At 37.4% G+C, this 15,462-nt stretch overlaps 1 protein-coding gene across 1 annotated transcript in view; it reads left to right on the top strand.

Annotated features, from left to right (window-relative positions):
- The window catches only part of LOC149284777 (epithelial cell-transforming sequence 2 oncogene-like), a 27,721-nt gene extending 12,327 nt beyond the window's left edge, over positions 1–15,394 (top strand). Inside the window, exons 3-21 of the mRNA XM_089496208.1 lie at positions 539–701; positions 1,649–1,901; positions 2,171–2,294; positions 3,247–3,300; positions 3,433–3,562; positions 3,637–3,805; positions 4,202–4,330; positions 5,082–5,174; positions 5,909–6,094; positions 6,296–6,399; positions 6,567–6,686; positions 8,015–8,229; positions 9,120–9,267; positions 9,756–9,829; positions 10,598–10,754; positions 12,337–12,402; positions 12,609–12,697; positions 13,226–13,398; positions 15,264–15,394. Coding sequence (XP_089352334.1) covers positions 539–701; positions 1,649–1,901; positions 2,171–2,294; positions 3,247–3,300; positions 3,433–3,562; positions 3,637–3,805; positions 4,202–4,330; positions 5,082–5,174; positions 5,909–6,094; positions 6,296–6,399; positions 6,567–6,686; positions 8,015–8,229; positions 9,120–9,267; positions 9,756–9,829; positions 10,598–10,754; positions 12,337–12,402; positions 12,609–12,697; positions 13,226–13,398; positions 15,264–15,394 — 2,578 coding nt within the window. The remainder of the gene's footprint in view (positions 1–538; positions 702–1,648; positions 1,902–2,170; positions 2,295–3,246; positions 3,301–3,432; positions 3,563–3,636; positions 3,806–4,201; positions 4,331–5,081; positions 5,175–5,908; positions 6,095–6,295; positions 6,400–6,566; positions 6,687–8,014; positions 8,230–9,119; positions 9,268–9,755; positions 9,830–10,597; positions 10,755–12,336; positions 12,403–12,608; positions 12,698–13,225; positions 13,399–15,263) is intronic.
- The last annotated feature ends 68 nt before the right edge of the window (positions 15,395–15,462 follow it).

Below are 15,462 nucleotides of genomic sequence, written 5' to 3'. Positions count from 1 at the left end.
TAATATACATGTTTGCACTATGCATTAAAATATCCATATCAATCTATAACACAGAACTGCCTAACAGGAGACTCAAACTCAAGCAATGTACACTATATAGGCTTCATTAATCATACCAAAGGAATTAAGGGTTTATATTCTCTTCGGGATCTATACTTCTTAAACAGAAAAATATGTTTCGTCTTATTCCGTTTATATAAAAGAAACAAAGCTGCAGCTTGTTTTATTTCACTGTGGTGTGTACATCAGTCTGTATAGAATATTACCTGTCCCTTTGCTAGTATCTCTTTTCTCTAGAAATAGGGCAATGTATAATCCGTTAATAGAATGTGTAGCTTCCATCTTGTGATCGTCAATGTTCTTATGGATTGCAGAAATGAAAAAGGCTTTTCAGCATTGGTATATCTTTATACCAAGATACTATGGGGGACTGGGGGTTTAAATTCTATGAACTGATAACGGAACATGCTTGGTGAATTATTTGAAACTTATATTAGGGTAAATATTTTTTTTCCTAATAAAGTTGTCCCTTTGAAAGGTTTGTTCGTGACTGGTTTACAGAGGAAGTCCCTGTTGCCAAATTGGATTTCACTACCGTGTTGCCCCGATTTGTCTCTCTGTACATTCTCTCATTTCTCAACCCTCGAGATCTTTGCTCTGCTGCACAAGTGAGTTGGCACTGGAAGTTCCTCTCTGAGCAGGTATGGTTTCTAGTACACAGCTTTTTATATTTATCGGTGTAATCTGCATTGGCCGGTTGTAAAGGAGTTCATCAGCGTTTGACTGAAGGTCTCATGTGGAGATCATATATGAGTATACCTGGAAACATTTCAGCAGATTACAGGTGATGTGGTCATCTAGATCTCCATTTTAAAGATCCAACAAAAAGGTAAATCTAACCCAGTAAGACAGAGCCCTAGTAAATTATTGAAAAGAAAAGAGCTTAAAATAAAATGCCAGATATCTGGTGTAATGACACAACTTAAACAGGTATAATACCTTGGTGCTGCAGAACCAACACACTGACCACAAGTGTGTAAAAGATAATACACAAAACAAAGAAATAAAGTGCTGCGCAAAATTTACAAACGACACCACAATATGTGCGGAAATTAAATTAAATAATACTTAAATTCATTAAAATGGATTCTTCAATAGGTTCCTCTGTTGGGAAGCCCATAGAGCCCCTTCTGGGGAATGGAGTTTCTTCTTTGTACCGGTGTACCAGAAAAGACCGGAGGAGAAAGAGTTAAAGTAGTATCTTACATATAAGAATACTTTAACGCTCCCGTGGAGAGGACCGGAATAATGCTGTGTTGTAGCAATAACAGCTTGGTTCTCACAGGATTCCTCTGTGTCCACTTCCTCAATGGGCGTATTCAGCACAACGCGTTTCATCAATCGGCTTCCTCAGGTGCAAAGTCTCTCCACCTCCAGTCTTCCCATTTATAGAGCCATTAACCTCTTCTCTACCGATCACTTGATTATTAGTAAATTATCACCTGCTAAACTACACTGTGTGTATTTGTCACCATTGTTTATGAGTAAGAGCTTACATATTGTAACATCAAAATAATTTGTGTGAATACAGTAAGAAATATGTTCTAAATAATAAAATTGCCAGTAATAAGAATTTTTTTTTATTTAGGACTGCCTTTGGATGCCGAAATGTAGCAAGTTTGGCTGGTTTCTGCCATATACCCCGCCTGAGAATGAATATGGAGCTTGGAAGAGGCACTACATAACATGCGCTTGCAGTCTAGATTATTTAACACCCAGGGAGGCTACAGAAACATATGGTACCCTCAACGAACCTATGGAAGGAAATGAAGAACACAAGGAAAAACTCAGGGAGAAATGGCTGCGCAAAATGCTCCGGGAGAGGCTAGCACTTCATAAACGTTAGTAATGTTAGTAAGTTTGTACAAAATGCATTCTTACATAATTCAATGATGATACACTTATGGGGACTAGACTGTTCCTTTAAATAATAGTAACTAATATATATATATATATAAATATAAAGTTATATCTTGTCTCATTGAAGTTGGCTTAATATTGATATCAGGGAACTGAATAATCCGATATGTAAGAAACAGTAAATATGTCATATCATCTATTCTTCTCACTGTGAGTCTTTATGTTTTCCAAATGTTCATTTCATTTTCAGAAGAATTATTTAAAAGCAGACCTCCTTGGATGAGCGGTGCATGGAGGTCAGCACTCTTAAACTCTAAATTAAAATTAAACCAGTCTAATAGCCTGTCTGACCAGGCTGCTCTACAAGCTGCTCTGTGGTTGATAAAGGTAAGGGTTACCCATTAACCATTATACTTTCTTATTGTCCTCTCAAACATTTTTTTAAGTGTAGAAATCAAGCCTTTCATTGACTCATATGTGGTGACAGTATGGGCTATGATTTACCAAGGTAACAAGTGTAACTTGTATGTAAAGTGTATGCTGCACGCTAATTTATTGTTAGATCAGCTAGTCAGCATGCAGGAACAATGTATTTTCCCTTTAACAGAGATCGGGGATCAGTGATTGTGACATTGCATGTGCCCTTCCCACTCGAAAAGCCCCAAGTTTCTATACAACATGTATATTACATGTATGTACATTTAATTTTTTTTATATTTTAGTAAAAAAGGGGCTGATGAGCTTTTGTGGGCTGCAGCTCTCATCACCCCGAACCAGAATGATGATTGATGAGAATTGTAGCCCTCAAAATTAGGTGCACCAGAGGGTCAAAGTAATAATGCTATTTGAGCTATTCTTATCTGTGCCCAGCCTTTAATAGTTTGTGGACTATCATCTGTTTAGGCTTTGTGTGCATTCTACACGTATGTTCAACCAGGGATAAGCTTAGGGTTATTGGTTCCTGGGTGTAGCATTTCTTCATCACCCCACGAAACTAAAACAGACACTAAAATGCAAACTTGCTTTGATTTTCTTATTTGTATTTTTTTTTATTATTTTTTTTTTTTTTACACTTTTTGTTATCACTGCATGAAGATTAAGAATAACCAGTCAACTTGAAGAAGTACCCATTGAAAGGAACAATATGTTTAGTTCTAGCAACTTTAAGAGGAAAATTAATTAAAATTCTTATTTTTAACATAATGATATAATATGCTGCTTAAAGGCTTGTACGACTGTGTCGTGTTTTCAGGATCAAGTTGATATTGCAGACAAGACTCTCTCAGGTCAGCTGATGGATGAAAATAACCAGTTGCTAAGTTGCAGACTCAACCAGGAGAAAAGGACGGTAGCAAATTCAGTAAAGTCATTTCCAAAAAGGTAGACACAATTTTTCATTAATCCTGACAAAAGAAACTTTTCATTTTTTTTTTCTTGTTTCTAGAACAGCTGTGTTCAAGGTTCTTTATGTTGCGATTTGTTTAGTTCTTGTGATATTTATCTTTGTTATAGGCAGACTGTTGCTGGATCCCATTCTTTACTCACCAGACAGTGCCACAGTCTGCATCACAAATTTGCACAAACAGGCTGCTCCAGTAAGCCTTACTTGTTGCTGATATCATCTAACATACCAGCATACGAGGTAGTCTTCGCTTAAGATGTATTTATTTTATAACTACGTCTGAACGCTACGTAATGTTAACTCATTTATTGTAGGTTGTTCTAGACAGCGTTAAAACTGGGGTTATTCCTGTTGTCTATGACTTTTGTGGGATGACTCCAGAAAGTCTTCTCTTCTACGTGGAGAAAGCTCTCAAAGGACTCATGGCACAGAGCATTGGACTAGTCACACCTGGGGACTCCCAACAGATACATTTACTTGAGAGTAAGCATAAGATTGGATAACTTTTTTTTTTTTTTTACAAATTAATTAGGCTTAATAAAGTAGCTGCTAAGCAAGGAGATTATTCCACAATATTATAGAATTAAAAGCATTTCTTTAACACAGTATTCAGAAATGCTTTTAATTCTATAAAATACTGTAAAAGAATGTCAAACAAATATATAGTTTTAAAAGATATTTGTATTATTATGTGCTCCCACCTGTCTGGCATCATTAGACACTCTCGGTGTTCTGCACATTGATCAACATGTACTCACCTGCTTCTTTCTTATTGGTTGCTACTTATGAGCTTTAAAGCTTTACGTTTAAATAGAACTAGTGCATATTTCTGTAGAACATTATTTCCAGCAATATTGTTAATTGGTTGTATCTTTCTAGATTGCCAAATAAATTCTCAAAACATTCTTAAACCTGGGATTAGAGAATTTTGGGAAAAACTGGGAAGTTGTGTGGAATCAGAGAAAAATGGTGGTCACATAGACGTGTTTGTTCCTCTGGCAGCATCAGGTAAGAAATGTCTTTATGAAGAAAACATAAATCAAATAGTACGTTAGGGGGCAGATACTAAAATTAAGTAAAAAAAAAAAAAGAAACACATAGAATTAACAATCTAGCAATAATATATAAAAGCATTTTACTACCTGGTTTGTCAAAAGTAGAATGTAACACTTAAGGGATTATTTTAAAAATATTACCTTGTGTATACACGAAATGTTAGTCTAGTCCAATTTAGTCTGCTTGTTGACATTGTATCAGTCTATCTGTGCCCGATACCTTATTCAATTAGCTTAACCTGGTGGCTTTACTTCTCTAGCAAACCTTCCTTCATTGTTCAGCTGGAAAGTTAGTCAGGCCTTAACTATAACAGTGTTTCTCCAATGCACCCTGTTGCCTGTTAAGTCAGAACCTCTAACCAACTGTGTTCACTGCATAGGACTCTTATCAATGTCATGGTGCTGGATAACATATGTCTATATATATATATCATGGATGTCTTTAGTGTTGATGGATGGCCTTCTGATAAAGTGTGTCAGGGGTATGATCCAAGCATTTTCCATTATTGGCGCCCACAGATAATTAGGTGCAGTGCAAAAGGGATCCCTTTGCTCTTTGCCAGAATATGAGAGAGCAATCTACCAACTATCATAGACTCTTATATCAAAGGGTAAACCAGACGCCGTACTGTGAAAATTCCACAAGGATAAAACATCACTAGGGTTGGGGCATTGAAAAAATTTAATTTTCATTTTTACTGTAGAGTCTGGAATGGAAATCCTTGATTGTCTTGCTCAACTCACTGGTGTAATGTTCTGTTCTCCTACTGGGCTCATCACAGGATCCTATCAGCACAGTAAGTCTGTAAGAACATTTGAACATGTGTGGAAGTTCAGGGTCCATTCAATTTAGAGTTGTAATTTATATTTATACTGAAATCCCAGTGTAACATGAGACAAATTGGGGGGAAAAAAGGTTTTACAAAACAGTCTCTCATTTCTGATTTATTTCCTTCCACTGCACACGCATAGCCAAACAGTTCCCAGACTACCCATTTGTATGATGTCATGAAAGTTCATATGTATAAAGGATTAATGTTACCTTTAATCTTATTTAATTCAATCAGTTAAAATCTAATTCATTAAGTGATATTCAAAATAATTTTTTGGCCTTAAGAAAATTATTAAGCATACCCCACTTTTATGTAAGGTAAGGCTTGCAAAGTAAACATTTGATTAAAACATCTGAGTTATTGCAGATCAGTTACACAAGTATGGGAACCAGATCCTCAATGTTTGAAGCGGAAACCATCGCGTGCCATCACACACTTATTATGAACTAAATAGTAGTGTAGATTTACTTATATTTGTGTTTATGTCAGAGGTGACTTATATTATAGTTCCCCTGGAAAGCATGAATGATACAAATGGCCTATTAGTTTTGAACTGCCCTTGGCCTGCTTTTTTTCCCTCCAATATATGTCATTAGTAAATGACACGTTTCCTCCCTAAATGAACCTGCCAGTAACATAAGAAACGGGTCTTGTCAATGCATCTAAAACCTTTGGATGTCTGCATTTGTTATTATTAGTCCTCAGCGAATGGCTGTCAGGATCAAGAAGAAACGTGTCTCCTCCATCTTTATATTTCAATGAGGTAAAACTGCAAGGCTGGTGTAGACTTGCAAGTATTATGGAAGAAGCACTTCAGATGGTCAGGAAGCAGTTGAAACTGTACATTGGAGAGGCACAGAGGAAGGTGTCTGGAAGGATAATAGGTAAAAATGGATTAATTTATTATTTGTCATTGCTCATAGTAACTGACACAGTTAGTGTATATATTTTTACCTTTTCAACATTAATAATTGTTAGCATGAAGCTATTTATAGTGCAGTCACTATAAATCACGGTTAACAAAGCCATAAATATATTTGAAATGGTTCGTCAACGAATGAGTGCTAAGTGTTATCTTTTAACAGGGCGGTTCGTGTTTGACACTATGACCATGGCAAGGTTTCAAAACAATCAAAAACTGTCTGAGGCTTTAACTGATGGTTTGGTGGAACTGTCCAAAGGAACATTTGTAAGCATTTTATTTATTTATTTTTAAACATAAAACTTCTCATTAAACTATACATTTATAAAAATGCGTTCTCACCCCCTATCACATAATGAACAAATAGTTACCAGAGTAACATGTTAGTACTGGTCTGTGATCATCTGTAAAGCAAACCATCCACTATTTTGCAGGATAATCCATTGGAATTTATGTCTGTATTCCTTTTGAAGAGATGTTCTAAAAATGAAGAGTTTGGAAGTCAGGCAAGGTTGACAAATGGAAATGTTGAGGGTACATTAACATTGTTGAAGGTAAGGCAAGACATAGGTATTTTGTGACTGTATATGAAAGGTGTGTGTGTCCGTCACACAAATCACCCCCTGCCATATATAACCCTCTCAGCCACACACATGTCAGTCTACAACTGATCTGCAGCTTCCTCTTTTTAGAAAAAGCCAACACATTAAACATGTGGCTTTCCTCTTCAACAGAAGTTTTGCTCATAATGTTAAATGTGCAAGACTTCCTCTGGGAAAAGGTAAGATGATTGTAGTTAACGGTTCGGAGTTAAATTTCAGTGGAAGGAATGGCGAGCCAATGGATGGACTCAATGTTGGAGGCAACAAATGAGAAATGATGAGATAAATAAATTTGTCTGGCCGAGGTGTTCTGAATGAAATGGATAGGTAGGGCGTTACAGTAATACAGATCTGATATCACAAGGGAATTCATATTTTAGTATCTAGTGTTTTAGTAGTGTCTTGTATGAGGAAAGGAGACATTTGTGATATTTTGGAGGCATTGACAATGGTGATTTACAAGTTATGAGGGATTAAGGAGAGATCAGAGATGTAATGTCAACGCAGCGATGTTGGACTGCTGGATACGCTTTGGAATTCTCAGCTGTGATGGAGATATCAAGAACAAGGGAAGAACAGAAATGGGATTAACCGGAAACTGAGTCTTGGAGATGTTAAGCTTCAGGAAGTGGGATGCTATCCAGGATGTGATATCAGAGACACAGTGAGTCGGGTTAGAAGAGAAGCTGAGTTGTGAGGAGAGGAAGGGTAAATGTGAATGTTGTTAAATTAAAAGTAGTGCTGGAATCCAAAGGAGGATATGCAAATTAAGAGGTCCAAGATGATAAGCAAGGAGAAAAGTGACCTTTTTTCTGAGGAGATGGTTGTTTTGGTGAGAACTCTCTTTGTAAAATGTTGTTAATGTAAACCAGATTGGAAAGGCTTAGTGGAAAAAAAGTAGCTTAGTAGGCAGTTGAGATTGTAGGTTGTACATTTTTTTCTCATGTATGTTCATTACTCTGAATTGGATGTCCTCTTTAATATGATTTCTGAATTTCTTTTATTGGGCAGGAAGAAAATACAAGCTCGGGCGAGACCACATTTGACCAGGATAGTCTCCCTCCATGTAAAAATGAATTGATGTTTCCACATCCCACCCGACTGGTAAGAAAGTGGTACTGCTGCATTGTAGGATTAGAAGTAAATAAAGCTCAGCAGTCATAAAAAACACAACACAGCAAATTGCTTACTTGTATTGATTGTGAAAAGCCAGTCCTTTATGATTTGCAGGATTTTGTGCCACCGCACATGCCATTTTATCTTCTTTGTTATAAATGTAGGAAAATAAACTACTGGCTGATATAGGAGACAGACGCACGCGGTTTGCTGGGGAACTCCTCCGAAGTGAGAGGGAGTATGTACAGATTCTAGAGGTCATCAGGGATGTGTACGTTGTCCCTCTGAAAGCTGCTCTTTATTCGAATCGTGCTATCCTGAGCATCTCGAACGTTCAAATCATCTTTTCGGATGTTCTCAATATTTTAAAAATCAACAAGTATGTACTTTTCTTTGTAGTGAGTACCATACCATAGTTTCATTTTATTTTGTTACTATGACTTTAAAATGTATTTTAAAACTATTAAGTCATTTTTTCTTTTAACAGCTGTGAATTACTTTTTTCTGTCTGTTATTTAGCATACTGCTTTGTGGTCAATACAATGTCTTTAAAGGAAATTACCTTATCAGTATTGCCGAAAATCAGCTCAGTGTGGTGCTTTAATTGGAAATGTCATCCAACTTTCACATAACCATGGTCATGGTGTCTTCCACATCTGCAGAGAACGTAACTGCATTGAAACAGTACCAAGTAAAACCCACTTTTCTTTAGTGACTTTTACTTTTACTGTATGCAACACGTTATAGAACTTTCTATGTAAGCTCCTAGTGATCCCTGGTGTTACTCCATGTCTGTGTCACCAAATTCAAAACAAATGCTTTCTCCGGCGTCTCTTTAGTGACAACATGTACCATCTTTCAAGGAACAGCTTTCTGATGGAGGCTTTTGTTCTCTGATGCTATTTGCATAGTAATAGTAAACTATTTAAACCTATCTTGGCCTTTACTTTTATTACATTAAAATATTTGGCAACTGTATACTTTAGATGAATTAATGCGGATAGAGCTTGAGAAAATACATGTGTCAGCATTCTACAAGGCATGTTTGCAATTATTTATACAACTTTTAAACTTACCTATGATTGTATTATTACGTATGTATAGTACAAAACATGATATTCTGTTTTTGTTGTAAAATAGTGGCTATGGGCCTTAGAAAATGTTCAACTTGCTTTCATGCAGTAGTGCTGAAAACTGTGGCCAGATAAGAAATGCTACAGTAATTTGTTTACATAAATATGTAAAATATTGCAATTTTTTTCCCACCAGACATTTTTTGCATGAGCTGAATGAAAGATTTAATGAATGGGGACCAGCACAATGTTTAGGAGATGTTTTCATGAAGTTTGGATCTCAATTGAAGTCATACACCAATTTTTTCAACAACTATTCAGTCATTCTTAAAACCATTGATAAGGTATCCATTACTGGCGGTATAATCTTTCAGTGGCATAGCACAGAGACTGATCTTTCTGTGACATGGAAGTTTACAATGTTTGGGTTTGGCAGAGTATGGGGCATGTGTAATATGTACTTAAATGTGTCATTTGTGTGCATTAGGTTGAGACTGATGAGAGGTCATCAGTGTGTTTGTGCTAGCGCGTTTGAGTTATTTTGGCAAATCATGGTTAGTATGAATCCGTGTCTTAAGAGTTTTTGGACTATGATGATGATGATGGTTGTGGGTTATTTAGTAAGGTGCTAGGATCCTACAACTCTGTATAGCACAGTAATGGCACTCTGACATTTCCAAAGAATCAAGGCCAAGAAACCAAGATAATCTTAACTTTACCTCCAAAGTGAGAAATTGCTTTACTGTGTTACGAATGTCTTTGAGATAAACATATAAGAGGCAGACAGAAAGATGGATAGATAGAAACACTTTTCTTTATTTCTCGCTTGTAGAGTAGAGAAGCAAATCCAATATTCCGAGCCTTCTTAAAAAGACACGAAAACACTGTTCCCACTAAAATGATGAGGTGAGTCAACGTGCTAAAGTATTGTCTGTTTCTTTTCATAGCTATTTTTTTGATGCACTGTAGTCCCCTGACCCCATAGATATAATTGACTTGGGTAATATAAACTTTGTTGTTGGTCACTGGGCAAACTCATATGAGTGTGTAAGCGTGGGACTGTTGTTAAACACCGTCCCATAGAAGCACCACTATTTAATGCTTCTATCTCTGTATGGAGGCAAGAAGCCAGTGCAAGTGTGGCATTTGTGAATGCAGTTTCCTACCAGTTATGCAAGCTATATAACTTTATAGCACTGACACTCAAAAACAAAAAAAGAGCCCATAAAGTGTAAATCCCATCTAAGAAACAGCAGATCTCTTAGATACCATGGCCCTCAACACCACGATGCATTTATAATATGATAAAATCCTCCAAGAAGTCTAGGAAACAAAACAGAGCCCTAATGAGTGAGGGAGATATTTTCCATTCAGGGGTTTCAGTCTGAATGAAGTAATGTCTCAGATTATATTGAGCCTTGGCTGTTTAATAAAAAATAATACCCTATTTTACTTTGATGCTTAGAGCTATTATAAATTGTTAAAAAAACATTTGTTTTTGTACCTCTAATAGACAAGAGCACCTTGATGACATTGATAGCAGTTGCATTTTTACCCTGTCCTTTACTAATATCTTACTGTTGTTTTTCATTTGATTGCCCAATCACAGGATTCATTCTTTTAATAAGCCTCTCATAGGAATTTCCCCGTTTCCTTATTTTTACTCTCATTTAGTCTGCAAGAGTTGCTGCTATTCCCTTCCAGTCGCTTTGAAGACTATGTAAATCTTTTATATGCATTTCGTCTTCATACTGCCTCAGAGCATCCAGATCGTAAAGACCTAACTACAGCCATAGGACAGATGAAAAAGTACCAGGACTATATCGGGCAGGTTGGTTTAGTTTCATAACAACTTTCCCCTGAGTACAAATGAATTAATTGGAAAAACCTCATTTGAGTCTAAGGCACCAGTGATTCTTAAATTCCAGCATGTCTCCTTCCTTGTTGATGGTGTGTTATGAGACCAGAGTGGTAAATTTATGTTTGGCCAACGTTTATCTCCCTAACAAGGGTCAGCACATAGCCCATGAGTTCATCTTCCTTCCATCTTGTAAATACCGATGCTCTCACCACTTACTCTTTATCACTCCAGTTAAGATCCAGTTCAGATGTATGATGAGACACAGGTCATCCTTCTGAGGCAGCTACTGCCTAGAGCAGGGGCGTCTAACCTGCGGCCCTCCAGCATTATGGGAGATGTAGTCCTCCAGCAGCTGGATGGCTGCAGGTTGGACGACCCTGGCCTAGAGGAAATCTGAGTGGCTTGGATGCTTTAAATATCTTCAATACCTGTAGCTTTTGTTTAGGGCAGACAGGAATTGAATCAGGATCTTACAACTTTTGAACACCTCTTTCAACAGGACTCTTACTCTTGGCTGATTCTTATGCCATCCTGTTCTTTCATGTGAAATGGAACAAAAAAACAAGTTGGGATGGTCTTTCACACCACAGCAGTGGACAATATGTACTTTTTAGCACACCCTTACATCTATGTTTTAGGATAATGCATCACTTGAGGAGGACAATTCTCTTGGTAGACTCCAGTTGCTGGAGATGTAGTGCACAATTGTGATCATACCTCTATATATGGAAGGAATGTCCCCAAATTAACCCTTATGGAGGAAGATCCACCAATCTATGCACAAGATGACAGAAATGTGATGCTTCTCCATAATACCATCTTGTCATCAACTTAAAATGTACCCTGACAAGACATGTACTCATTCCAGCCAAATGACTAATTCCCATCTACTGGAATAAAAACAATGAATGCTCCTGCTATATGTAATGGGTTAATAAAGTTGAAGAGGATAGGGAAATGGGGGAATTGATCCATTTAGTTTCTGATTGAATATAAACTTCCATTGTGATGTAGCTTGATTGGGTGGAGTTCACGTTGAGCTTTAGTCCATGAATAGTTTTCTTTTGTTTCTTTGTCCTAAACCAATCCCACATGTGAGTTTCCCCCCTTTTTTTAAAAAAAAATTCTCGTGTTCTTTTGAGATAGTTGCTGATTGGAGTCACACTAGTTTTCAGTGAGGATGCTCTTTCAAATGCAGCATTTTTTCTTATTTTTAATGATTTTCCCTATAAACACATATTGTTGGATCCTGTTTTGTTTTTGTTTGCTATATATTCTTCCTGTATGTACTCTTCTATTGAAAAGAATGAATACAATTGATTTACCAAAACCCTCCAGAAACCCCCTTTTGACTACAATGTAATAGGTTGCTCTTGTAAATAAGGGTTTCTTACCAGCCAGTTTTAACAAATTTGAGTTCCATTTTTCTTGAAATATATTATATCTAAAACATACATTTGTAACATTTTGAAATATATTCTGTGTACACACTCTCCAGTGTATATGCAGTGACATCTAATATGTTATATTTTTACTTTTTTATTTCCTACAGTTGAAAACCAGTTTTGAAAAAGAATCTGAAATGCCACCTATTCAGAAATCCATCATGGGCTGTCCAGTATGTAAAGAGATGTTGGAAAACATAATTTTCCCTAATCTGTCAATAAAATGAAATAAAAACAAAGTAACACTAAACAACCTAGTTCTGCATATTTTTAAGCTTATTTATTGAATAATTTCAAATGTCCCCTTACTAGGCTCTTCTTTTAGTGTATATTTGATTTTTTATTTTTTTTTATCTACTACATTTTCTGTTTCTTCCAGAATTTAATAGAAGCCAATAGGCATCTTATCCGTGTCCAGGATGTTGCTTTGCTAAACTGCTCCAATGAGGATGTAATGCCTTCCCTCAGGTATGTTAATCCAGATATGCGTAATGTTCTGTGAGATAAAAATTATCACAATGCATGTGAGATGTAGGTCACAGATTACAAAACACACAGCGACAAATTACCAGTAAGCATTATTACAATGCCGGCCAAGTGTTACATTATAACCCTCCAAGTAGGTTGGATTTTAACCCCTTAATGACAAAGCCTGTACATGTACGGGCTCAAAATGCATTGTTTTCAATGGGTTTAGGGACCGCCCATTGTCCTTAAGGGGTTAAACATCTGCTCCCTCATGTACACGTATACTATACAAATTGTTTGCACTATATGAATAAAAGATAAATATAATATAATACATCTTTCCACATTTCCCAATATGATTTTTCCACATTTTATTGATGCCTTGGATATCGAAATGGCTTAACAGAAGTTCTACAACTACATTGCCCTTTTCTTTATTTTCTATGTACATCCAGTATATGTCCAATGTACCACGCTAATAATGGAGAAAACTGTGTTGAAGTGCTTATTTTTTTTTGTCTTTTCAAGGATCTATGAACAAATCAGCGACCTCAGTTTTTTCCTCTTCAACGATGCCCTCTTGATAACAAGTCTTCACGTCTCTTTTGCCCCGTTTAAACGTGCCGCAAAGACATCTTACCAGTTCATGGCATCCGTTTCCCTACCACGTCTCATTGTGGAAGACATACCTGACACAAAATGTAAGTTTCATGCAACAAAAAATCCTTTTATAGCAATTACACAAACTTGTCATTTTAAAGTTGACATATGGTAAGTGTTAAATAGAGAGAAAAAAAACATAACATAATTCTTTTAATAGGTGTTATCATTTTAACAGTGTTACTGGTAAGACAAACAGTAACTTGAACAACTTAAGATATTTTATAGGTATAACTGGAAACTCCATTGGATTAGCCTAGAGTAGCTTTTGTTCAGCAACTCTAATAATGGAGCCGGGAGGCTCTCACTTATGCTTATTGATCATAATATTTCCTATTGGGTATTGTGTTCTTATAAACTAAGAACACATCGAGTTCATATCTTGTTATACCATTAAGTGAATTGTGTCCCTCTAAAATTGTACATTTACAGATATCTGACTAGCTGCCCAATGCTTAATTATCTTCTTGGGACCCTACAATTAATTTTTTAACTAAATGTTTGTTTCTAATTACAATTTTCTTTAAAAAAACCCCAAAAAACCTACAGTTAAAGTGTCGTATATCATATTTCTGGAATTATGGGGAATAACACAATCTATCTCAAATACCGTATTTGCTCGATTATAAGACGACCCTGATTATAAGACGACCCCCAAAATCTGAATATTAACTTATGAAAAAAAGAAAAAGCCTGAATATAAGCCGACCCTATAGGAAAAAAGTTTTACCAGTAAATGTTAATTCATGTAAACTATGTGAACAATTGTTTGTTAATAAAAGCTATGATTGAGAAAAATGATTGTGTTTATTTCCTTTTTCTTTCAACCTGCACATCTTATGCAGGTTTCTTATGCACATCTGCCCCCAGGCTTGCCACTCTGCCCCAGAAATGCCTTATACCCCATATATGCCACTGTGCCCCATGATATGCCTTTTAACCCTCTAAATGCCACTGTGCCCCTCCCTCCTCCAAACTTACCGGGGCTTCTGAGTTGGGGGGGGCGCATAACACAGGAGGATCCAGGTCCCCTGCATCTGAGCCCCCAGTGCTTAGTCCGGGCAGCATGTAGAGCTCCACGCGAATCGCCTAGAGCTCTACACGCTGCCCAGACTAAGCACCGGGGACGCAGAAGCACCGGTAAGTTGGAGGGTGGGGGGCATAACACAGGAGGATCCAGGTCCCCTGCATCCTCCTGTGTTATCCCCCCCCCCCTCCCTCCAACTTACCGGTGCTTCTGAGTCCCCAGTGCTTAGTCTGGGAAGCGTGTAGAGCTCTACACGCAGCCCGGACTAAGCACCGGGGACTCAGAAGCACCGGTAAGTTGGGGGGAGGCATAACACAGGAGGATCCAGGTCCCCTGCATCTGGGTCCCCAGTGCTTAGTCCGGGAAGCGTGTAGAGCTCTACGCGATTGTATCGTGTAGAGCTCTACACGCAGCCCGGACTAAGCACCGGGGACTCAGAAGCAGGGGACCTGGATCCTCCTGTGTTGGGGGGGGGGCATAACACAGGAGGATCCAGGTCCCCTGCATCGCTGCGGGGGATCTGGATCTTAGTCTCATAATCAGACCTCAAATAGGTCTGATTATAAGACGACCCTGATTATAAGACGAGGGGTATTTTTCAGAGCATTTGCTCTTGAAAAAAACCTCGTCTTATAATCGAGCAAATACGGTATTACATGGTGAGATGCAGATAGTTAATTTCCCCCAGAGGTCTTGAATACTTTGAAAGTTGAGCGTTAACCTCCCATTTACCACCATGGTAGCTAAACCAGCAACCCTTTGATGTGAAACATGCTCTTCTATACCTATGCTCCAGCATCAATATCCTACATGATATCCTATCATCATATACTACACCTCAGTAATTAGGTTTTCTCCCTAAAATTTTCTTTTCAACAGATGTGAAGAATGCTTTTGTTCTGCAAGGCCCAAAGCGCCAATGGATCTGTTCTACAGTCAGTGAAGAGGAGAAATTCACCTGGCTTTCTATATGTCAGAGTGCCATAAGGGCCAGTATTGAAAAGAAATAATCAAAATATTCTAATGGGCTTTATAGTATGGGCTTATTGCTTTACAGTGCTTCATATTCAGCCTGCTT

The sequence above is a fragment of the Sceloporus occidentalis genome, unplaced genomic scaffold (genome assembly GCF_023333645.1).
Source record: "Sceloporus occidentalis isolate IW3139 unplaced genomic scaffold, rSceOcc1.0.p SCAF_88, whole genome shotgun sequence".
Taxonomy (NCBI): Eukaryota; Metazoa; Chordata; class Lepidosauria; order Squamata; family Phrynosomatidae; genus Sceloporus; species Sceloporus occidentalis.
This window is presented reverse-complemented; position numbering and strand designations above follow the sequence as displayed.